The 24,285-nt window shown below is 29.9% G+C and overlaps 3 protein-coding genes across 3 annotated transcripts; 1 reads left to right on the top strand and 2 right to left on the bottom strand.

The window, feature by feature from the left end:
• Window positions 1-12,378: 12,378 nt before the first annotated feature.
• On the bottom strand, window positions 12,379-13,061 carry LOC132932915 (uncharacterized). Its single transcript, XM_060999260.1, has 2 exons — window positions 12,897-13,061; window positions 12,379-12,852 (listed from the first exon to the last, which is right to left on the bottom strand). The coding sequence occupies exons 1-2, from the start codon at window positions 13,059-13,061 to the stop codon at window positions 12,379-12,381; spliced, it is 639 nt and encodes a 212-aa protein (XP_060855243.1).
• A 3,588-nt stretch (window positions 13,062-16,649) lies between these two features.
• Window positions 16,650-17,399, bottom strand: LOC132933469 (uncharacterized). The gene is made up of 2 exons (XM_060999742.1): window positions 16,841-17,399; window positions 16,650-16,764 (listed from the first exon to the last, which is right to left on the bottom strand). Exons 1-2 carry the CDS (start codon window positions 17,343-17,345, stop codon window positions 16,760-16,762), a joined length of 510 nt encoding a protein of 169 aa, XP_060855725.1. The 5' UTR covers window positions 17,346-17,399; the 3' UTR covers window positions 16,650-16,759.
• Window positions 17,400-19,819: 2,420 nt separating this feature from the next.
• On the top strand, window positions 19,820-22,898 carry LOC132932914 (zinc finger MYM-type protein 1-like). The gene is made up of 3 exons (XM_060999259.1): window positions 19,820-19,886; window positions 19,961-20,080; window positions 20,482-22,898. The coding sequence occupies exons 1-3, from the start codon at window positions 19,820-19,822 to the stop codon at window positions 22,896-22,898; spliced, it is 2,604 nt and encodes an 867-aa protein (XP_060855242.1).
• The last annotated feature ends 1,387 nt before the right edge of the window (window positions 22,899-24,285 follow it).

The raw sequence follows: 24,285 nt of genomic DNA, 5'->3' as shown, positions 1-24,285 counted from the left end.
GTGAAGCTTTACCTAACCATGACGAAAACCCATTGTACTGGCCTTGCGTGGAGGCCGCCCCATCTGTGGCATTAGCAATACAGTTTTCAATGTTTAAATTATTATTGTATAGAACTTTTTTTAAGAGTTCAAAAATACCTTTTCCAGAACTGTCTATACAATTAACTACAGCAATTAGTCGTTTCTGAACACCATTTTTACTGACGTACGACTGATACGACTGATCATTGATCCTTGACAGAAATATCTTGAGTGGTATCAAGTTCGACAGCAAACATTCCTGCTTCTTGTACTTCTCGTGCAATACATGTCTTAATTTCTTGGCCTATACACTCAATAACCATATTAATTGTTGTTTTTGATATTAGTGTAAACAGTCCACCACGATTTTTGTTTCCAGATTCATGAGACACTTTACTCTTTTTAATTACTAAATCTAAGTGCTCATTTAGAACAATATCAATTTTTTTTAATAATAGAATAATTTCTAAAAAATTTCCATGATCTAAAGAATGGTCTTCAAGAGTATAAGCTGCTTCATATTTATTACCACGATAACTTAGCCCTCGCTTCCTTATAAGCTTGACAACATCAATCACCCGTTCTAGAATTTGTCTGTTTTTCTTTATCATTTTTCCTATAATTTTAACATAAATATTTATATTTCAATAAATAAAATATTGAGTTAAAAAAACACAAGCAATTTTAATACACAATGCATTAACATTATGGAAAAAAAAACTAATAGTTTTATCTTTGTCTATGTCATTACTATTATTTTTTTGTTAATTTGTTATTCCTATCTAAAATAAAAGCATGAAAGGTATATAATATAAAAAAACATAAAATACTCACAAGGAAAAGTAAGATAATTTAATATTAGATTTCACACCATAACCATCCTCATATGAATAAAATAGGACAATACAACAATAAGATTTTATTACTCACTTTACTTTATGGAATTGTAAGTTGACAAATATGATGTCACAATAGTTATTGAACCAATTATACCAATTTCACAATTAGAAGGCTTATTGTCATCAGTTAATAATATATTATCTTGAGTCACTGCTTCATTGTCATGTTCTTGCTCCTGACAAAAAGCAAAAACGAATTAACCCCTTTGGTAATATTACCACTTTACCAGTAAAGATAAATATAATACAATTTATACCTTCAATAATGCATTATCTGTGTCACAATTGACAGCTTCTTTTTCTTTTTCATTCAATGCTTTGGTAAATAAATTTTGAATACTATGACAAGATCTTGCTTCATATTGTAGTTTTAATCTTTTTCTTTCCCTAGTTTTTTCAGCTCCTCCTTTAGCTTTTTTTTTATCCATCATTTAACTTTCGATGATAACTAGGTAATAAATTACGTACAATAACGAAAAGTCACTATTTTATTATAATTTTATAAAAGTAAAATACTAAAATCAAATCACAGTATAATCATACATTTATACTATCGGAGTACCACAGAATAGATAAAACAGTCCGTAACGTGATAACTGATAACTCTATGAAATAAAATAATGTACGCGGGCCATAGAGTCGCGGGCACGCATTATCATATTATGAGATAAGAAGTGATAAGAAGTCAGAAATTAAAATAATTATGATAAAGACGTGATAAACTAGTAAATAAATAAATAAAAATAATAAATATTGAAAAATATGAAAAAAAATTCATGACAATTTATAACAAAATTAAAAACTGTTTGCGTCCATAGCAGCCCTCAAGGATACCGGCCCACCGGGAAGTTTCCCGGTATCCCGATGGGCCAATCCGGCCCTGCTAAGTATATATCTCATGTGTAGATATTATTGGAATTAAAATAATTTATTTTACTACTTATTAGGCATTAGTACTTCGGTAGGTTAAATTAGTTTTAGCAGAAAAAAATTTAATTTAAAAATGCCATAGTGTTTATAAAATATATAAATTAAATTTTAAAAGTTATATGTAGATATTATTGTAATTAAAATAATTTATTTTACTACTTATTAGGCATTAGTACTTCGGTAGGTTAAATTAGTTTTAGCAGAAAAAAATTTAATTTAAAAATGCCATAGTGTTTATAAAATATATTTATTACATTTTAAAAGTTCTAAATACCCAGGAATAATTTTAAACTATACAATAAAACAACTAAAATCGTTTATCTTCGTCCAAATTTGAATTTTAAATAATTATAAAAAATAAATAGTGTCAATGTTCCTATTTTTAATATTTTTAAACTGCTATTGTAACAATGTGTGCGGAGCTTTATATTATATTTTCACGGTTTTTTGCCCAACAAATAAAATTGTATTGACATTTATAGAAAAAAAAAAAAATGTAAATGTCCGTAAACAGCTCAATACATGTCAAAATATTTTGGAAATGTTATGAAGTATAATAAATGATATAATAAACATTTGGTGTACATTTAAAGTATCTACGATAATTTTTTTACACCAAAAACCGATTTTGCGTAAAAAAATTCCCGTTTTGCCTTAATTTTTTTTGTATTTCCCAACGCTTTTGAAAACTAGGTACTTGGAATTTTAAATATTGACTTCCCGAATGCACAAACTTAATTCACTTTCCCACCACTACTGTTTTCGTGTATACAGACACATCATTGTAGAATCAATACATTCATCGCTCTGCTCAGAAACTAAAATTAGTTTTAACTAATTCATATCAATTTTAAATTAACAAATTGTTATTTAATTACTTTAGTAAAAATATAAAATGTTACTTGCTATTGATTTGATGATTTTTGATTATTTATTGAATTAAATGTTTCTAGGTTCTATTAAAATAATTAAATTACAAGTAACAACCAAACCGTTTTGAAATTATTTTTTTGTATTATGTATTAATTATAAATCAGCATAGGCATGTTTAGAATTTGGTGACCGAAAGGGCACAACAAATTTTAACGCTGCGATATATTATATAATATATATGTTAAATTGAATTATAGAATAAAGAACGTAATACAGTGGTTATAAAATCCGTTCCGTTAAGTGTGAACGCATGGGCACGGGTGACGCCAAGGGATAAAATTCCGACCCGGGTCCGCCCCGTCTCCGTTCCGTCATAGTGTGAATGGACCTTAACACATAGATCCCGGGCGGCTATGACAAGATTAAAAGTTGCCTAAATGTTGTCCCATAAATAATGACCGTACCATTAATAGTATATACGACCTATACATAATTTAATTCAACATAATATATTATGTTATTATAAATACTAATGAAATGCTAATGAGGAGTTAAGTAGGTAATCCAAACACACATTTCATAATAGGCAAAGATAGGTCATGAATCATGATAAAAAAACAGATATACCTATAATTATTGTGAATAAATTATATAAAATGAAAGCACATTAAAATTACTTGAAATTAAAAATGCCACTTTTAAATAATTAAAGTGTTAATAACTTCTTCATATAATATGTTAAATTAAATATTAAATTATACCTATTTAATTGTATCTAGGGGAAAAATTCCCAAAGCTATAGCTAACTGTTTATTATATTTTGTATACAGGATAAAAAAAAAATAAACACCATTGTAATACCACTAACTTCTTCGCTCCACTCAGAATCTTGTAATAACGTAAAATTAGATAGAATAAAAATACGAATATAAATACGACTCCTGTCGATAGTTATATTAAAATCGATGTTAAAATATTAAAATTAAGCTATTACCTTCCTCCAGGTGTTCGGAGGGCTCTCGAGATCGTGTATTCGAGAATTAGATCAAATACACCGTACAATGTAATTTTATGTAAAAAGCACATATAGTGTATTAACGCAATAAATATAAAATATTATATTAAATGCCTTACCTGATTCGCAGTTGTTCGTAGACAATATTGTAGGATTTTTTAGGTTTTAGATAAAATAAGGTACTACTTCAAATACACAAATTGAATTAACGAACGCACTGATTATTGCTTACATAAGAAGTCCAGTTGTCGCTCGTTGAAATCGGTTTTCTTTGGTACTTGAGAGGTTGTTACTTTGGTGGTTGGTGCTCATGCACTGGTTTAAGGGACGACACGGATATGCCGACCAGAGAGATGTAGGCGGTTTTTATCAAACGTTTTTGTATTTTCCCGAACTAGATTTCTCTTCGGCGGCAAAGACCTTTTAGTCGGTGACAATAGTTTTATTGGGGATGACCGATTTCTACGAACGACAGTCTGGCCGTTATTTATTATTCTGTAAGATTTTAGTTTATTTAATATAATGATGTGTGAGCATATCATTACATCCACCCTGCACTTTTTTGTGTTGTGCCCTCACAACACCGCTCGTAGTTGAGAGTGAGAGCAATACAAACAATTAAATAGATTAGTGAGAAAGTGAGAAAGAAAAAAAAAATTAAAGTTCGAAAGTTGAAAGTTGAAAAGTTTGAATATAATTTAACCTGGACATTTATATATATATATTTATTATACAATCTAAAAGGGTCAATGGAAGTAAATTTAAAGTTTACATATTCTATGGGAACAACTATTAGTGAGGTAGAACTGAAACTAAGAATTCGTTCTACCCGCATCCATTGTTGCGTTTCTATTATTGTTAATGATTTTATATATTTTATATTTTAAGTTCCCTATCTGGTGCTGTAATGATAGCTGTACAATTTTTTTTTTTTTTACATTTAATTTTTTTGTGTACAATATATTGTCATGTTGACATATCATGAATTTTTTTACATATTTTGTTCTTATTCTATATTTTTTTTGAGTTCTAATTTTCTTTTACATAGTTTTAAGTTTTAATCAATGACATTTTTGGTATCCTTATCTAATTATACACATTTTATATTTAATTTGCTTACAATGTACTTAGTTCTTAGAATATATTTTTGATAACTTAAAAGTTAAATGTGGTTTTTTTTTTTTACATTTTTTTTTGTTTCCTAGCCTTAAAATTTATTTTCTTACTTATATTAGCTTAAATATTTTACATTATTTTCTTTTTCATTTATTTATATTTTTTTTTTTACATTTGAATTCATGCTGAGTTAAATTAGGTTAGAGAAAAAAAAAAATTTTTACACATTCTTTGTATTTACTTGCTTTAACATTTTTTTATATCCTATTCTAACTTAACTTAGGTTAATCTTCTTATATTTTTTTTTTTAATTATATTTTTTTTACATTTGTTTTCATGCTGACTTAAAATTAGGTTAAAGAGAAAAAATTACACAATCTTTGTATTTACTTGCTTTAAAATTTTTTTTTTTCATTTATATTTTTTTTTTTTACATTTGTTTTTATGCTGACTTAAAATTAGGTTAGAGAAAAAATTACACAATCTTTGTATTTACTTGCTTTAACATTTTTTTATATCCTATTCTAACTTAACTTAGGTTAATCTTCTTACATTTTTTTTTTATATATTTTTTTTTTACATTTGTTTTCGTGCTGACTTAAAATTAGGTTAGCTTTATTTTAGTACTTAGGTAAATAATTTAAATTAGGTTATTTGTATTTGTTAGTGTTATTCAATAATCCTTATATACTAATTATAATATTACTTATACATAAACTTACATTGATTTAATTGTACTAATATATAATTGATATATATTTCGTATCCTAAAATCTGTAATTTACATGTTCTGTGTGTATTACTGAGCTAGGTATTTAAAAAATAAAAACAATGTTATTTAAGTTTGAGCGTGTTATGCGGCGTCTTGATTTCCCCCCCCCCTTTTTTTTTTTATTGTAGATATAATTATGTGTTTATAATATTACGTAATTAAATATATTTTTATACTGAGAGTCTTCTATTATTTGATTTTAGTAACTGTTCGGATTCTTTGTTATGCATTTCAGTTTCTATTGTTTCAAGCTGGTAGTTGTTGGAACTATATTGTTTTTTATGCGTGTTATGCATTAAATGGTGTGTTACGTTGGAGAATAAACCCGCAATAAGTTTGATGCTCCACCCGAATGTTTTGAATAATAAAGTGACATTTAGCCCAGTGTTTATGAATGTAATGATTATTTTACAAATTATGACTAATCCTAGCACACCGGACATAATGTTGCCAAAACTCGTGAACCAGCCCCACATGTTGTGTAATTCCTGATGTACTAATTTACTTATAGTCTGTTCATCTATTAGGTTTTTTATATTAATGCCCTGATTTACAATGTCATGACCTAGTGTCTGTCGTATTAAATTTCTTTGGACCGTTTCAGAATCTTGGGGGAACATTAAGTGATTTTGGAGTGCTTTCATGATATCGGGTGTGTATATACCCGCTGTCATAAAATTATCTGAACTTTCATATGACCAACTTAGTGTGGTATCTGGTTTTAGTGTTTGTGGATTATTAACTTTATGGGGCTTTGGTGTCAGTGAAAACCATTTGCCATTTTTTTGAAATGCGGGTGGCAAATATTCATTGCAATCTATCTGCGTTCCGTAAGTTTGAAGTACGTGTGATTTTGGGGTCATGAATAGCGTTTTATTGTTATATAATACCGGTAATTCATTGAAGCATGAGGTTTGTACAGATATCTCCACATTAACAGGTTTACATTTTTGGAGGTATATGATTTCCCCGTTTTTTATAGCTATATACCCGGGTCCTTCTCCTATGGTGTATGCGAATTCGGGAAGGCTATATGAAGCTAAGGTGAGTTTCTGTAAGAGAAGTTGTCTTTCAGAGTTGCATTGTTTTTTTATGAGATCCTCGTAAAGCTTGGTTACTGTTCTCTTTATTGTGTATTCTAGATATACAAATTTCGTGTTGATATAAGATAATAGGTCAGTATTAAAGGGTTGAATTTGTTTGGGAGTGAAACTATTTGCGTATATTGGGTGGGATATGATTAGTAATTGATTGTTTTCAGTTTGAATGACCGGGATATTGCACGCGAATGTCATAGATACTTTTTTTAACGCAAACGCTATGTAGGTTGTCTCTACAACGTATGTTTCAATTTTATGATTGTTGTGGGTTTCGGCTGTGACAATGGATGCTGGTCCGTCATATAATACGTCGTATTCTGATATACTACAGTCTTGTCTTTCGTTTTTCCATATTATTTCCCCCTTGTATTGGTCAAGTCCATAAGAATCTGATAATTTTAATTTTAGACCCTGTCGGTAAAATTAGAATATTTTCTTTGGTGTTTGCCATGGCTGTGCCCTCAGATAAATGAATATTATATTTAGCCTGTACTATTACATTGTTCCATGTGCCCCTGGCATTTGTGAATGTTGTTCCTATACAATTGCCATTTTTGTCTAAAGATCCACCACTTGTATGTGACGTAATGAAAGTTTCATTTATATGTATGCCCGATATTATGCCTCCTAACGGGGTTTGATAAATTAATTTGTGGTGTAATTCTTCACATCGAGCGTGTCCTAGTTCAATTATTTCGGAATAAAATCCCCCTTCTACCATTTGTGCATCTTCAAATGTGGAGCATCTAGTTATTAGGTAATCTATGGAAATGAGGCATGCTTTGTATTGTTGTGAATGTATTTCAATTTTCTGTAATAATTTTATTTTAGGTATTGATTGTATTTCTGTGGGTTTCGGATTTTCACAAAGGTCTACGTCTATGCTGTTAAATGCACTTATGTTGACTTGTGGGCCTCCGCAGTCGTAAGCTATGAACGTTTGTGTGGTATTACATTTTAAAATAAGAATTAATGTGAATATTAATTTTGTATTGAAAGACTGCATTTTGTAAAATTGTAATGTGCGTTTATTAGCCTTTTTTATGGGTAATATTTTATTATATATTTGTTTATTAATTATTTATGTATATTTTTAATTATGGGTGATTTGGTGTTTTGGTTTGGTCTCTGAAACAATATACTGATAATGTGTGTTTGTAAAATTTACCTGTATAATAAAACATAACATAAAACAATATATGACAAACAAATGATATTAAATTATATAGTGTATTACATATAGAAGAAAAAAAAAATTGAATAATAATGGTTTACCTATTATGGTTGTAATATTGTTTAGATTAAAGTAATGCAATACCTAATAAAAATGAATAATGTGCTGCCTCTAAATATAGGTATAATAATGCACTAGTCTTAAATTTAAATTATTAATGTATTTTTCATCATTTTTGTATAAATATTAATATTCAGTTTATATTATTAAGAATTTTTGTGGCGTGTGTTATATAAACTATTTGATCAGGTTGATATTGTTTTTTTTTTTTTTTACGTTATATTGCATGTCTTGCATTTTTATGTATTTTATGCCATTTTATAAGTTGTTTATATTTGTTTGATTGTTGTAGTGATAAGTAAAAGAAAAAAAAAAGAAAGGAACGGAGAGAGAAAAAAAAAAAAAAAGTATATTTTATATATATTTATATTTTGGCGGGCTGAGCCTATAATGTCTTAAATTAATTATGTAGGTATTTAGAAAGTTAAAATCGAAAATGCCCTAACTTAATCTCTTTTGTAATATGGTTTTAATCTCCGTATATGTATAGTGTCGACGGTTTCTTTATTGTTTAATGTTAATTGTATTTTATAATTTAAATCGTTGATCTTGTCTATTATTTTAAACGGTCCTCTGTATATGGGTCCTAGTTTGGGAGATTTTCCCACTTCGAGGAATGGAAATCTAATCATAACTAAATCATTAATGTTATAGTTTATTGCTGTATGTGTTTTATCATGGTATTTTTTTTGAATTATTTGAGCTTCATAAATTTGCTGTGGCAATTTATTTCTTATTTTATTTAGTTCTATGAGTGATTGTTTTAAATAATATGGTACGTTTTCGGGAATGATTTTGTTATCTATAGGAAATGTTGGTTCAAATCCGTGCATTAGGTAAAATGGGCTATACTTGGTGGTAGTTTGGGGTGTGGCATTATATGCTAATGTTATGTAAGGCAAAAAATATGACCATTTTGTTTGATCACCATCTGTTAAATAGTTTTTTAATGAGCCTGTTAATACACCATTAATTTTTTCAACTAGCTCCTGTGTCTGCGGCGAATAACTCGTTGACAAAGTTTGTTTTATTCCCAAATTTGAACATATATCATTGATTAATTTATTTCTGAAATGAGTACCTCGATCGGACGAAAAGTTTTTAAAGCAGCCCCACTGTGATACTATTTCTATTAAAAATTTGGCAGTTGCTTCGGCCGTAGCCGATTCAATTGCCTTAGTAAATATGTATTTTGTGGTGTTACATGCGGCCACTAGAACATATCGTTTTTTGTTGCTTGATGCTAGGGGTCCTAAGTAGTCAAATGTTATCCTATCTAATGGTCTTCCCGTTGTTATTGGTATGGGGTGTAATAAACCTATTGGTTTGCCGCTCATTTTTTTATTAATTTGACACTCATCACAAGACTTAATAAAATTGGTAGTGTCTTTATGTAACGAAGGCCAATAATATTTATTTTGAATTTTATGAATAGTGCGTGATATGCCTGTATGTCCACCTGTGGGTGAGTCGTGATATTTTTTTCTAGATCAGCCCATTTTAGGTCTTCACCACTATCTATTATGTTATCATAAAAAGTAAGGGCAGAACCTTCCAAAAATACAGGGATATATTGAGTTTTTTCGGCTTCAGTCCAACCATTTATGATGGCAGCTCTTTCATATTTTTTTAGAAAAGTGTCAATATTTTCAGAAATTGAACCTGTGAAATTGCTTGGTTTGAAATATGGTTTTTTATTGTCAGGCATGTTGTGTTTTGTTATATTGTCGTTAGATTTGTCAATTGGTTCCGAGATAAATGTTATATTAGTTGTTTGTGTATCGAAGTCGTCTGAAATAGCTTCCCCCTTTAAGTATTTTTGTAGTCTAGCTTTTAGTTCTGGAACCAAACCAGTTGTTATTAGGTGTCTTCTAGATAATTCAATAATTAATTTTTCTTTATTGCATTTATTTATCCAACTTGTTGAGATAGCGGTAAAATCGATATCTGGGAATTTAAAACTATCCTGGTGGGTTTGGTCGGATTTTTGCATATGTGAGATTTATTATTAAATATATTAGAAGAATAATATAAAAATACAAAAATTTTATTTATGGAGAATTTTGTCTAGATTTTTTTGTTAATTGAAAGGTTGATGAAAAATCAGTTGGATTTTATTTAATATACTGATATAAAAATGTGATCAATAGTTATTTGTATTAGTTTTGATTGATTATGATTTGTTTTCTTATGATGAATTATATCTGTATATATATATACTAAATAGTTATGTTATTTTTGTTAATTTCTTTTAAGGTTAAGTTAATAAAATCTCGTAATAAGTGTTTGTATGATAATGCATGTATAATATATAATTATAATGTTTTTGATTTGATAAAATAATTATGAATTGTTATAAAACTATATATTCGAACTAGGTATACATTTTTACTTGGTGATTAAATTAGTTAATTAGAATAAATATAAATAAATAAAAATTTATTATTTTTTTTTTTTTAGTTGATTTTAAGGTGTGAATAATATATCAGTTTATTAAATAATTTTAAAAAAAAATTATTTTTTTTTATATTTTTTAACTTATTTTAACATATATTTACTCTTTTTAAATATATATTTTTTTATTGAATTTTAGTTTTAAGTTATTAAATAATTGAATTTTGTTTTATCTAAAATAATTGAGTCTTACTTTTCATAAATAAATTAAAATAGGTATTTACTCTAAAAATTGAATAAGATAAATTATTATTATTATACTATATTATAATATAAATAAAATATTACTTTAAATATAACATAATAATCTTATGAATATATTTATTTTTTTTTTTGGTAGATTATATTATTATGTTTTATTATTAAATAAATAAATTTTGTAAGCTTAAAACTCTTTATCTTAATTTTAATTATTATTGTTTTACTAAATTTTATTTATTTATTATTTTTATTTTTAGTTTTTTTTTTTTTTTGGTAATTTATTTTTTTTATTAATTCTTAAAATGAATAGTAAAATATTGTAATCTTATGTAGCTGATATAATGTTGTAAAATGTATTTGATCAATTCTCAGTTTATTTATCTGAATAAACTGAACTTGTGTTGGGTGCCACTTTGTAATAACGTAAAATTAGATAGAATAAAAATACGAATATAAATACGACTCCTGTCGATAGTTATATTAAAATCGATGTTAAAATATTAAAATTAAGCTATTACCTTCCTCCAGGTGTTCGGAGGGCTCTCGAGATCGTGTATTCGAGAATTAGATCAAATACACCGTACAATGTAATTTTATGTAAAAAGCACATATAGTGTATTAACGCAATAAATATAAAATATTATATTAAATGCCTTACCTGATTCGCAGTTGTTCGTAGACAATATTGTAGGATTTTTTAGGTTTTAGATAAAATAAGGTACTACTTCAAATACACAAATTGAATTAACGAACGCACTGATTATTGCTTACATAAGAAGTCCAGTTGTCGCTCGTTGAAATCGGTTTTCTTTGGTACTTGAGAGGTTGTTACTTTGGTGGTTGGTGCTCATGCACTGGTTTAAGGGACGACACGGATATGCCGACCAGAGAGATGTAGGCGGTTTTTATCAAACGTTTTTGTATTTTCCCGAACTAGATTTCTCTTCGGCGGCAAAGACCTTTTAGTCGGTGACAATAGTTTTATTGGGGATGACCGATTTCTACGAACGACAGTCTGGCCGTTATTTATTATTCTGTAAGATTTTAGTTTATTTAATATAATGATGTGTGAGCATATCATTACAATCTAAAATAATATATAATATTGATAAATAGTTATTTATCCAATATAGATAGTTTATTTATTTATGATCGGGTAGGTACCTACCCTTTAGTAATAATAGTACAGTTAGTAGAATCTAAATTTGACAAGTATAACAGTGAAATTAAATAATACCTATTGTTGTATTCTACTATTAGGAATAAACAACACAAATGTGTACGATATTATTATAATTTATTGAAGACGTATAATATTAGTTTATTCTGAACCGTAACGTCGACTGGCGTGTGCGTGCCGACTGGCTGCGTACGCGGTGGACAGTCCCCACCGCGTACCTATATTATTATCATATATAATGTTAATAAGGAAGATAATTATTATATTGACAATTATAGTACTGTATCGATGTACGATATACAACACCTCTCCCCTAACATTAAATAATTTGATTCGCTTTTGAGTTTATATAACCGTGCGTGCTTATTCTACTTACTGACTAAAACTTAAATCTAATTTTACATTTTTTTTTTTATATACTCTGTGTCGTGTATATCATATTTTACATGCTAATTTCTCTATACTACAACAAAAGAGGTATACATGTATATGAACGTATAGTATCGGTCTTATTTCCTAAAATCTACTGTTGTATAGCGGTCGGGCGAGAACGTCCGGTAGAGGTTATCTCGGGTTCCCTGTTTGGCCCGTCCGTATCCTTCCCGGTCCCCTCTGGAACTTTTCCCCCCCTTGGGTCAGATGGGTTTTCGTTACATTCGACTTCCAACACTCCTGGGTCCCTATTTGGTATTTTAATGGTCTGGTCTATGTGTCGCTTCCAAGTGCCCGTCTCAGTATCCACCTCAAACGCTTGTTTTCCCACATTTTTCGTAACAGTTCCTATCGACCACTTATTTTTATTCGTCTGATAATCCCGCACGGCCACTGTGTCTCCCTGTTGGATTTCATGCTGTCGTTTACCGTGACGTTTGATTTGGGAATCCTGGTGATCACTAACCACGTCCTTTGTGCTGGGAATAATTTTGCCGGTGTCTGGCGCGTTGCCGAGCGCGGTGTATTGCGGTAAAATAACAGGAATTTCTGTAATAGCGTCGGGCTGGTGGTTTGGTTTTTCTTAAAGAAATTTTTCACTATTTTAACCCCTGATTCTGCTGCCCCGTTTGATTCCGGGTGGAACGGAGCTCCCACCAAGTGTTTCATGTTCCCATTTACGCAGAACGTGCTAAATTCCGTACCTGTGAAACACTTGGCTCCATCGGTGGTAATGGACTTGGGGACCCCGAAATGAGCGAAAAGTTCTTGCATTTTTACGATTACCACTGACGCCGTATTCGTGCTTACCTCAAACACTTCGAGCCATTTTGAAGTCGCGTCGACTACTATTAAAAAATTTTATTTTTGTAAGGCCCTAAAAAGTCTACGTGTATGCGCGTCCACACTTGTTCCGGCCACTTCCATGGCGTTAGCACTGCTTTTGGTGGTGCGGGTCTAACCTGTATACAATTTTCGCATTTGCGCGCCGTGTTTTCAATGTCGTTGTCGATCCCTGGCCACCAAAAATACGAACGCGCGATCGCCTTCATGCAGCTCATTCCCGCGTGCGTGGAGTGCAATTCTGTCAACAGGGCCTCCCTGTATATAAAGTTTAGACACTATGGCGCCGTAGACACTCTGTCTGCTGTGCCTATTCTTATGCGCGATAAGAAATCCTCTGCGTTTTTTCCTGACTTAACGAACGAAATGTCAAAGTCGAATGCTGTGAGTACGCCCACCTCTGTAGTCTATTAGCCGCGTAAATTGGTATACCTTTCTTTTCCCCGAAAATATGGTAGAGTGGTTTATGGTCGGTGATTAAAGTAAATGTTCGTGCGTACAAGTAATCGTAGAATTTTTGAACACCGTATATTATCGCTAACCCCTCTTTTTCAATTTGCGAGTATTTGCGTTCCGCTTCTGATAAGACACGCGATGCGTAGGCTACTGGTTTTTCGGCGTTGCCGTATACCTGTGATATGACCGCGCCGATAGCGAAAGATGACGCGTCTATCATTAGTTTAATTGGTACCGACGGGTCATAGTGGTCGAGTACGGGTTTGGACGATAATATCGATTTAATGCTATAAACGCCTCGTCCGCTTCTTTGGACCATGACCATTTCGCCCTCATTTTTAAGAGGTCATACAACGGTTTTAGTATCCGTGCCGCATTTTCCACGAACTTAGTGTAGTATGTTACCAACCCTAGAAAACTTTTTAGTTCCGACCTGTCTTGGGGTGCCGCTGCCTCTTTAATCGCGATTGTGTGTTTGTCTAATGCAGCCATACTCAACCTTTTTTTTATTTGGGCCACATAAAATATTTTAAAATATTACGCGGGCAACAAGTTGAAATGAATAGAACGGAAATTAAAAAAAAAACTAAAAATAAATTTATATATTGTGTATATTGTATAACATTTGAAAATTTATTATAAAAAAAATGTAATTAAATATTTATTCTTAATAAACTTAAAAAATTCACACTAATTAAATATTTATATAATATTTATATTTAATTAGTGTGAATTTTGAAATTGAGATAGTTTTTTCACTATTTTGGACATATTTGGTTTGTAGTTGCTGCATGCTACTCTTAACAAGTCGTCAAGATGTGAATCAGTAAGCCGATTTCTGTACACATTCTTTGCATATTTCATTTTTGAATATGAAGTTTCACATAGATATGTTGATGTGAACATTGTCATCAAAAAGTGGGCACATTTTTGTAGGGTTTTGTATTTTCCTGGCACTAAATTCCAAAAGTTAGTTTAGCGATAAGATAAAATACATCAAAATCGTTATAAATAGAAAAAATACCAAAAACATAATCATCCTTATCTATTGTTATATTTTATATTTATAATAATATTAGTTTTGAAACTTATATTTTTTTATCAATTCAACGAGTTCTGTTCGGGCCACATATAAATCGTTGGAGGGCCGCATGCGGCCCACGGGCCGCAGGTTGAGTATCGCTGGTCTATGTGTGCAGACCCTGTCCGTCTATTTTATGACCTAAATATTCTAGTTCCGTCTGCATAAAGGTACACTTCCATTATCTTACCATCTGCCCTGCTCAACCGAGTACTTTTAGAAGTTGCTCCAAACGTATGTTATGTTCGGACATCGTCCTACCTGATACTATTATATCGTCAATGAATACCTCGACACCCTCAACCTTTTTTGTGATACTTTCGATCGCTTTCTGAAATTCGCTCGCCGATGATTTGAGTCCAAATGTGACGCGCGTGTACCTGAATAAACCTTTTATTGTGTTTAGTATGACTATCTTGCTAGGCAATTGTTCCTGCATTACTGTTAAAATATTCCATAATTAAATCTCGTACAGCAAACCCATAGGCATTTGAAAAACCACCAGTTCTAGAAAGTGGTAAAAAACTTTTTGTTGGAGGTTGCTCATTTGGGTCCAGTTATAGAACGGATTGCCTTGTTTCTCTAGATAAGTGTCTCTTAGTAAATTGTGTAGGCAGCATGCCACAACAATCAAATTGTCGGTGGTCTCGGGCTTTAGGGCAATTGGTGTATACAATATACGAAAAATTTGGCTTAGTAGACCAAAAGCATTTTCCGAAACTCTTCGAGGTCTAGAGAGTCGATAATTTAAAATCGCCTTTCGATTGTCCACACTTGCAACAGGACGAGAATAAGGTTTCATCATATTTGTATGTAAGCGAAACGCCTCGTCGCCTACAAAAACGTGTGTCAATACAATACTCGAGTTTGGTAGCTTAAAGGGTGGAGGAAATAAATTCCCATTTCTATACAGCTTTCCTAGATTACTTTTGTCGAATATACCACTATCGCCCTCCTTACCATATGATCCGACATCCATAAAAATAAATTTATAATTTGCATCAACAACAGCTAGTAAGACAATAGAAAAAAAAGGAAGAATTAGGATCTTTTACCCGGAAGAAGATTTATCTTTAGACGAGTCACTACTGTTACATCGTGGAAGATTAAGCTTTAGGCAATATACAAAGGGCAAGAAGACAAAATATGGGACAACGTTTTTTGAACTATGCGATATGTATTAAATATTGAACTTTATAAGGGTAAAAATAATTATTTATTACCGTCAACAAATTCTAAAACAGATAGCCTAGTCCTTAGACTTATGGATCCATATTTATGCAAAAGCCACCGTTTATTCATGGACAATTATTATAACAATACTACTCTTTTCAAATTTGTTTTAAGCGCCGATCCCTATATCCAAGTATGGCGACTGCCATAGTGAATTATGTGGTGGGTGGGTACTGGGTGCTGGGTAGGTGATTCATAGCTTGGTACCCATAGCCCTAAGTGTAAAATATATAATGAAAGTATTATATATAATATATAATATTATTGTAATAAGCTATTTAATATCATAAAAATAGATCAGTTATAATATGCCGATTACGTAGATACTAGCAGCTGTAGTCGGTTAGGTTAGGTTACGTAACGCAGATAATACGATAACGATAATGCGATATGCTGTAAAATCACAAATATATCTATTTTTAGATTGTATTGTAGTCTGTAGATCTAATATCCACTGGCTGGTCGTCTGGCTATGCCACCGCTACGGTCGACACTGCAAATGATTATCATTATCAATTATATCAATAATTTACTGTAAATAGTTTAATAGTGTAAATGTTCATTTTCCATTTCTCGTTCTTCTCTGGCACAGTTGTTTTACGTTGTTTTTTAAAGTTATTTACCGTATGTAATAAGTAGGGCTAGGGACTTCATTCCCTAAAAAACCTTAAAATATGTATGCATTTATGCCTTTAAAAATTACCAAATATGCTATTAAAATATGCACTAAAAAAAAACAAATAACAGTATTTAATAAAAACCTTTTTATTTTAATATGTAGACATAATTAATAAAATTTTAATTTAGAGTAAAAAGACTTGTCATAATAAATAATTGATTTTCTTCTATCACCCGAGTTCTAGTCTAAAATAAAAAAAAAAAAAACATTTTTAAATTGAATATATTTGTAAATTGTTTTAATTAATATTGTATTTATTACCTTGAGCATTACATTGAACTATGAGATATTTTTTCAAGTTGGAAAATTCGAATGACCTCCTGTTATCAGCCAAAATATTTTTATACTTTGAAAAAGAACGTTCCACGTCAACAGAACTGATTGGTGCAAACTTAAAAAACGGAATATCACCACTACTAATATCTGTTGGCAATCCGTCCATAGATTCATTTTGTCCATTTATAATGTCTGATATTTTTTGTAGTTGCACAAATCCAACATTTTTTTCCATAACTTTTTGGAATTTTTCATCAATTGCCTTAGCTTGAGCGCATCCACCAACTTTTGCTGAATGTATAGATTCTTTTGTAGTTTTAATAATTTTAATGGATTCAGTAAGTGACATGCCTTTGGTTTCAAGTCGAGTGATAGATGTAGAAATAAATCCATAATTTGACATGATAAAAGCTAAATTTGCTTCCAAATTATTTGATTTTAAAATTTTCTTACATTTTTTGATGGATTCTGCATCGTTTTCATCAAGCATATCAATAACTTGTTTAATTATTTCAAAATGTTTACAATAATATAAAGCAGCATCAATCCATGTACCCCACCTGGTTAAAATTGGTTGCGGAGGAAATGGAATATCAGATGCAACAGATTTTAATGTTTGAATACGTGACGGTGCCTTAAGAAAAGTTTTTTTCACATTAGATACGAGTTGGTCGACGTTTTTATACTGGTTTCTTATTTCTTCAGCAACACGATGAAGCCCGTGTGCCAAGCAGGTTACATGAATTATTTTAGTGTACAAATTTTGAATCGCTTTGCCGGCCTTAATCATGTAAGGCGCGGCATCGGTTACAAATAAAAGCACTTCATTGTATTTCACACCTTGTGGCCAGAGCAAGTTCAATGATTGGTCAAAAAGCTTAAAAATGGTCGAATGGTTTGATTTTTCTAACTTTTCCGAATTCAACAAAAAAATACTACCCGGATCGTCTACTGAAAGAGTTCCAATTATAACGTTGGCAATAAAGCGTCCTTCTGCGTCAGTGGTTTCGTCTATCGAGACCCAAATTTTTTTTCCGTCAACACATTTTTTAATTTTTTCAATTGTTTCTAAAAATAAATCGTCGACATAACCTTTACGGAGAGTGGCTTCTTTCGGTATTTCTTTTTTAGTGTATAGCTCCAAAAATTCTCGAAAATTTTTATTTTCCAGTTTATACAATGGTATATTGGCTGATAACATCGCTTTACATAAGTCTCTATTAAAATCGTTTTTCTTGGAGAAAGACGTGGATACAAGTTGCTGAGTTTTAGTTGGTTTCAATTGTAGTCGATTTAAACCCTGGATGTGTTTTGCTGTTTTAATATGCTGAATAACAGTAAATCTTTTCTCAGCACTAACTTTAATGTCACATATCTTACAAAATAAAACAGAGTTATCTGCCAAAAATATTGTTTCACCGAATTCTTTTACAAAATTGTTTAGCCGATCATAAACTTTAGACTTTGGTCTAGGCATTTTAATTATTTTATTGAAAATTCACGCAATAGTACGATACTTTTCAAAAAGAAAATATCACGGCACGAAAACACGATACGAAGAACGCACAACAACTGTCAACTAATCAAAAATAAAAATATCACGGAACGTCCTGTCTACGGGATTATAAATATATGTCATAATTTCATAGAATGTTATTTTGGTAATATTATCGGCTGACGGCTATCGCCTATCGGAATCACGTGTGAAGTATACCATTTAGTAGCCATAGTCCATAAATAACAATGGGAGCGTTCGGCGAGAAAAACAACAATACTAATAAAACCATAAAATTAATATTTCTGGTCTAGGAAATCGATCTAAATTTAAAATTGTTAATTTTTATAAAATATTTATTTAATTATAAAACTACCATGTTCATATTAAAAATGCTCAAATATGCAATTATAATTAAAAAATGGTCAAATATGCAAAATATGCAACTATAAATTTTAAATATGAACTCGTATTACCTACCATAAAACAAATTTCTATATTACTTAGCTATATTTTGAATGATTATTGAAAAACATGCAAACTCCTAGAAGTCCCTAGCCCTAGTAATAAGTAATAACTAATAAATAATAGTTCATTAAATTATGGATTCTACTTCTACAAAAAAAAATATTTGCCATTGCGGCAAAAATATGAGAAGTTTAAATTCACATAATTATAAGCTGCACATTAAAACATGCAAACAACACAAATTGTCTGAGACTAGTGTCAAAATTAGTACCTTTTTTAAGGTGAAATCTATGGAATCTAAGTATAATTTTTATTTATTTATTAAAATCAATTGGCACTCTTAAATTTTCTGTGAAACAAAGTTGTTGGTTTTTATAATTTTTTTAATTAAATTTAATATACTTTTCTTAATATTTAAGAGTAGCTTTTCAGCTTTCCACTTTCTATTGTAATGCCCATCACTTTCTAGAGATAATAATAATTATTTTCATAATATTTTAATATATTTTGAGATATATAATGTATTGGCATTATTGAGCTCTTTTTAGTTAATTTTAAATAGTGTAACAAATCTGTTTTGGACTGAGCAAAAATGTTAGTTGGTCGCAGTTGGTCTTACTGAAATAAAATAACATTGAAAATCTCTAGCGTATATCAAAAATATATTAAGAACTTCAATTTATTGAAGAATATAATATATTTTTTTAATCAAACAGTTATTGAACATACTGATTAGCCTTCAAATTATTTAAACATTATAACAGGTAAATACTCAGTAAAATAATCTGATAGGCACCTACATAATCATTGACAATTAAGCCTATGTATGGACCTATATATAATGTATAATGTATAAAATCCTGATTTGTTAAAGGGGACACTATCTTTGCACATCCCTTAACAAATCTGTATGTATAAAAAATATGATTCCTTTTTGTTTTTGAATAAATACACCTAATGTGATTGATGACATTGTATTGAATGAACTTGATTGTTTTTCAATGGATCAAAATATTAAAACAGCCAATGATGTAGAAACTTTATTAATACCATCTAGTTCATCTTCGGGTAAGTACAATTTAATTTAATAAAAAAATTTATTTTAAAGGTATTTAAAATATATTTATTTTGTTTTTGAATAGATACACCTAATATGATTGATGACGCTGTATCAAATGAACTTGATTGTTTTTCAATGGATCAAAATATTAAAACAGCCGACGATGTAGAAACTTTATTAATACCATCTAGTTCATCTTTAGGTAGGTGCAATTTAATGCAGTAGACACATCTTTCATCTGTATTTTATACATACACACAGCCCCTAAAATATTCAAACTTTTGTACCACAGACATAGTCCCAAATCTAAATAAAAAATCAATACTCTAAAAACTATCACCAATGCTTATTGATTTGCTTCTTTAACCAAATATACTTAATTTAAATTGCATAACAATATTATATAAATGAGTATATACTAAAAAAAATTGATTTCATTTACACAAATATATTATTAATTATTATTATTTTTTGTTATGTCTATATTTTTTATTTAACCATATTAATATAGCAAGCTGGTATTGTACTACACATAATTTTAAGGGCTCCATAAAGCCGAGAACATTTTTTATCAAATTAACTATTTATTTTTTGTTTTATTAGAAAAAAAACTGACAAATGATCCAGGAATAATTGTCAAAATGAAAAATTTAGGACCAGAAATGAAGAAGTTGATTATAAACATGGGCCCTTGTCAACCAACAAAAGATGATTTTCGTGCTAAGACTTTTCCCATCGATAAAAATGACCGTAGTTTCAAAGATTTGTGGTATTTTCGTTTATTAACTGATGGTACTAAAGTACTTAGAAACTGGTTAACATATTCAATAAGTCTTAATAAAGTTTATTGTTTACACTGTTTATTGTTTGGAATAAATGTACATGATAAATTGGCCAAATCTTGGACCCAGACTGGCTTTTCTACTTGGAAAAATGGAATTTTTGCAATACAAAACCATGAATGTGCCCCTGATCATATTTTATCGTCCTTAAAATTTAAGCTTAGAGAAACCAGTGCTCCAATTTTACCAGCACTAGAACACACTAGAAGATTTCATGTTATGTATAACAGAGAAGTGGTTTTAGAGCTAATAGAGATAGTACTTTTTCTTGCCCACCATAATTTGGCATTCCGCGGTCATCGTGAACAATGGACAAATACTATTAAAGGAAACTTCAAAGATTTAGTTGTTTTAATGGCAAAAAAATCTACTGTCCTGTTTGAACATATTTCAAAAATTAAAAATGAAGGTAAACATCAAATATCGTTCATATCATGGCAAAGACAAAATCAATTGTTAGAAGCGATAGCTGAAAATATTTCTACTAAAATTGTTTATGAAGTTCAAACTACACATATATTTAGTATATCTATTGATTCAACTTTTGATGAATCTAAAAGAGAACAAGTGTCTTTTGTAATTCGATACATAGATGAAGCAAATGGTACAGTAAAAGAAAGATTGCTTGCTCTAAAAGAATCACCTTATACTACAGGAAAAGTATTATTTGATTTATTTAAAGATGTAATGGAGACTAATAATCTTTACTGGAATAATAATTTAATTGGTCAGTCGTACGATGGTGCCAGTAATATGAGTGGCAACTATAAGGGTCTTCAAGCACGCATTACAAATGACTGCCCTCATGCATTGTTTATCTGGTGCCACGCTCATAGATTGAACCTTGTTGTGAAGCAAGCAGTCTCATGTAATATTGATACTGTTGATATGTTTGGAAGCTTGGAAACATTATACGCTTTTGTATGGACTTCAAAAAAGAGAGTTGCTATATTTCGGGATTATCAGTCAAAAAGAAATTATGGAACACAATTACAGGCAATAAAAAGAGTAAGCACAACTAGGTGGATGTCCCATGCAGCAGCTCTTGATACAGTACTGAAATTTTTTGAAACTATTATTGATACATTAATTAACATTCGTGATTTAGAAGGTCCTAGTGATTCAAAAACTGGATCTACTGCAAGTGGTTTAATTTTATACTTTTTATCATACAAATTTTTAATAACTGCATTTACTTTTAAAGAATTATTTGATATACTTGGGCCTATTAATAAAATACTTCAAACTCACGATTTAGACGTCATTACCGCAACAGCAATAATAAATAAAACTAAACCTAGAATACAAAATATGCGTGAAGATAGTGCGTTTGAAAAAATTTGCATTAATGTTGACAGTTTTATTAATGACTTAGAGTATGAAATTGAACCATTAAAAAATAAACGATTAAAAAGAATTCCAAAAAAGTCTGGAGAATTGAGCATTGATGAACCTATAGTTGAACCATTAAAAAAGTTTAGAATAGAAACTTATAACACGCTTTTTGATGTTACACTCACTGAAATTAATAGTCGTTTTAATGTCATTAGTTGTGGAGTGTTGAACGATTTATCACTTTTGACTGAGAAAAGGATTATGGAAGTAAGAGAAAGTAATGTGTTACCAGATGACTCATTTTTAATATTTTGTCAAGTATATAATAAATTTGTTGATCGAAATGCTTTAGTATCAGAATATTTACAATTTGTTGTTAATTATAAAGAAATTGAATCTACAATTAAACTTAAACCAAATTTACACACAATCAACAATGACGATGATTTCGAGGAAGTTGGAAATTCAGACGACGAGAATGATATAGATTTTAGTTTGTATGATGAAGAAGAAGATCAAACATCAAATTGCTCAAAACAGAATTTAGCCAGTGTTGGGAAATTATTCAAACTTTTCTGTACAGCATCACTTCAAAACGTTTTTCCTAATTTATATATAACATTAAAAATAACTGTTACACTTCCTGTATCGAGTTGTACTGTTGAGAGAACATTTTCTAAACTCAAGTTAATAAAAACTAAGCTTCGTACAACTATGTGTCAAGACAGATTGGAGCAAATGGTCAAAATAAGTTGCGAACCTGATATATGTCTTGATAAAAATAAAATAATAGATATATTTGCAAGCAAATCAACGCCACTCACAAAATTATTAATTATTTAAAAAAATTTTATAAACAATAGTATATTATGAAATATTACTAAGTTTAATTATTATATTACATTTTTCATTTTACTTATACATAAATAAGTTTATTAAAGTTGTAAATAAAACAAATTTTAGTTATAATTATTTACTGTGTATGTATTTGTTTTATGAATTTACACTTATTTGTATAAAATCTCAAAAATCAGAAATCCACAATGTACCTATTGTTAAAAATATGTGATAGATAATTTAAATTCTAAAATGTAAACCTAACAAATAATAGCAGCCTGTTAAATAATTTTTCTATTGCATAATAATACCTATTACTAGAGCTCGGATGTTAATGACCAAAATTTCATTCAAATATGCATTTAAAAATTTAAAAATATGCAAATATATGCCTTAAAATATATCAAATATACCTATTTTTCAACAAAAATATGCAAAAAAATATACGTAAAAAAGAGGTTATTATTAATTCAAAATAAATTATAAAAAAAATGCATGGTAGAAATGAATTACTATAAATATAAATATATAAACTAAAATACATGTTACGTAGGTTAAATAATTTAAATATTAAGATTACACTGTATAACAATGATTTTGGATATATTTTCAAATTTGAATGATCTTCGACGATCTGACAGTATGTTTTTGTAAGCTGAAAATGACCTCTCCACGTCTACAGAGTTGACCGGTGCATACTTAAAGTTAACAATGTCGATAGTTTCTATAGCTTTAGGAAGTCCATCAAACGAATCTGTTTTGCCATCTATTATTTTAGAAATTTTGGATAATACTTTATACCCAGAATTTTTGTCCAAAACTTTTTGAAATTTTGTGTATATTGATTTACCTTGAGGAGATGAAGCTGCAATTGATAATTTTTCTGAAACGACGTTTATAATGGCAACTGAACTTGATAGAGATTTCCCCTTTTCTTCGAGAGATATTAGAGCCGAAGATAAGAATGAAAAATTTGATTTAATAAAAGCTAAATTGGCTTCAACTCTACGTTCACCCATATCTTCTTGAGCTGTTTTTATAGACAAAGCATCATCGGGATCAAATTTTTCTATAATTTGTTTAATTGTTTTATATGAGTCGCAGTAATAAATAGCCGCATTCAACCACGTCCCCCAACGTGTAACCACTGGTTCTGGGGGCAAACTTAGTTCTGGCGCTTCGTCTTTAAATATGTTTATTCTTGCTGGACATTTAAGAAAGACTTTTTTGACAGAAGAAATAAGTTTGTCAACCAACGGAAAATCACTGCGGATTTGCTCAGCTACACGATGTAAAGCGTGAGCGAGACAAGTTACATGAAGTATTTTTGGGAAAAATGTTTGAATCACTAACTAACAATAAAACATTATTGTGTTCTACTCCTTGAGGCCAA

This window comes from Metopolophium dirhodum, chromosome 1 (genome assembly GCF_019925205.1).
Source record: "Metopolophium dirhodum isolate CAU chromosome 1, ASM1992520v1, whole genome shotgun sequence".
Classification (NCBI taxonomy): Eukaryota; Metazoa; Arthropoda; class Insecta; order Hemiptera; family Aphididae; genus Metopolophium; species Metopolophium dirhodum.
This window is presented reverse-complemented; position numbering and strand designations above follow the sequence as displayed.

What these genes read in the sequence shown, in the direction of transcription:
- LOC132932915 (XM_060999260.1), bottom strand. Translation starts at nt 13,061, where the DNA reads ATGCAAGAACTTTTCGCTCATTTCGGGGTCCCCAAGTCCATTACCACC. An exon ending in ACGGGGCAGCAGAATCAGGG is followed by an intron (nt 12,853 to 12,896) that starts GTTAAAATAGTG and finishes CCAAACCACCAG; the next exon opens with CCCGACGCTATTACAGAAAT.
- LOC132933469 (XM_060999742.1), bottom strand. Translation starts at nt 17,345, where the DNA reads ATGCTTGATGAAAACGATGCAGAATCCATCAAAAAATGTAAGAAAATT.
- LOC132932914 (XM_060999259.1), top strand. Translation starts at nt 19,820, where the DNA reads ATGGATCAAAATATTAAAACAGCCAATGATGTAGAAACTTTATTAATA. An exon ending in ACCATCTAGTTCATCTTCGG is followed by an intron (nt 19,887 to 19,960) that starts GTAAGTACAATT and finishes GTTTTTGAATAG; the next exon opens with ATACACCTAATATGATTGAT. An exon ending in ACCATCTAGTTCATCTTTAG is followed by an intron (nt 20,081 to 20,481) that starts GTAGGTGCAATT and finishes TTGTTTTATTAG; the next exon opens with AAAAAAAACTGACAAATGAT.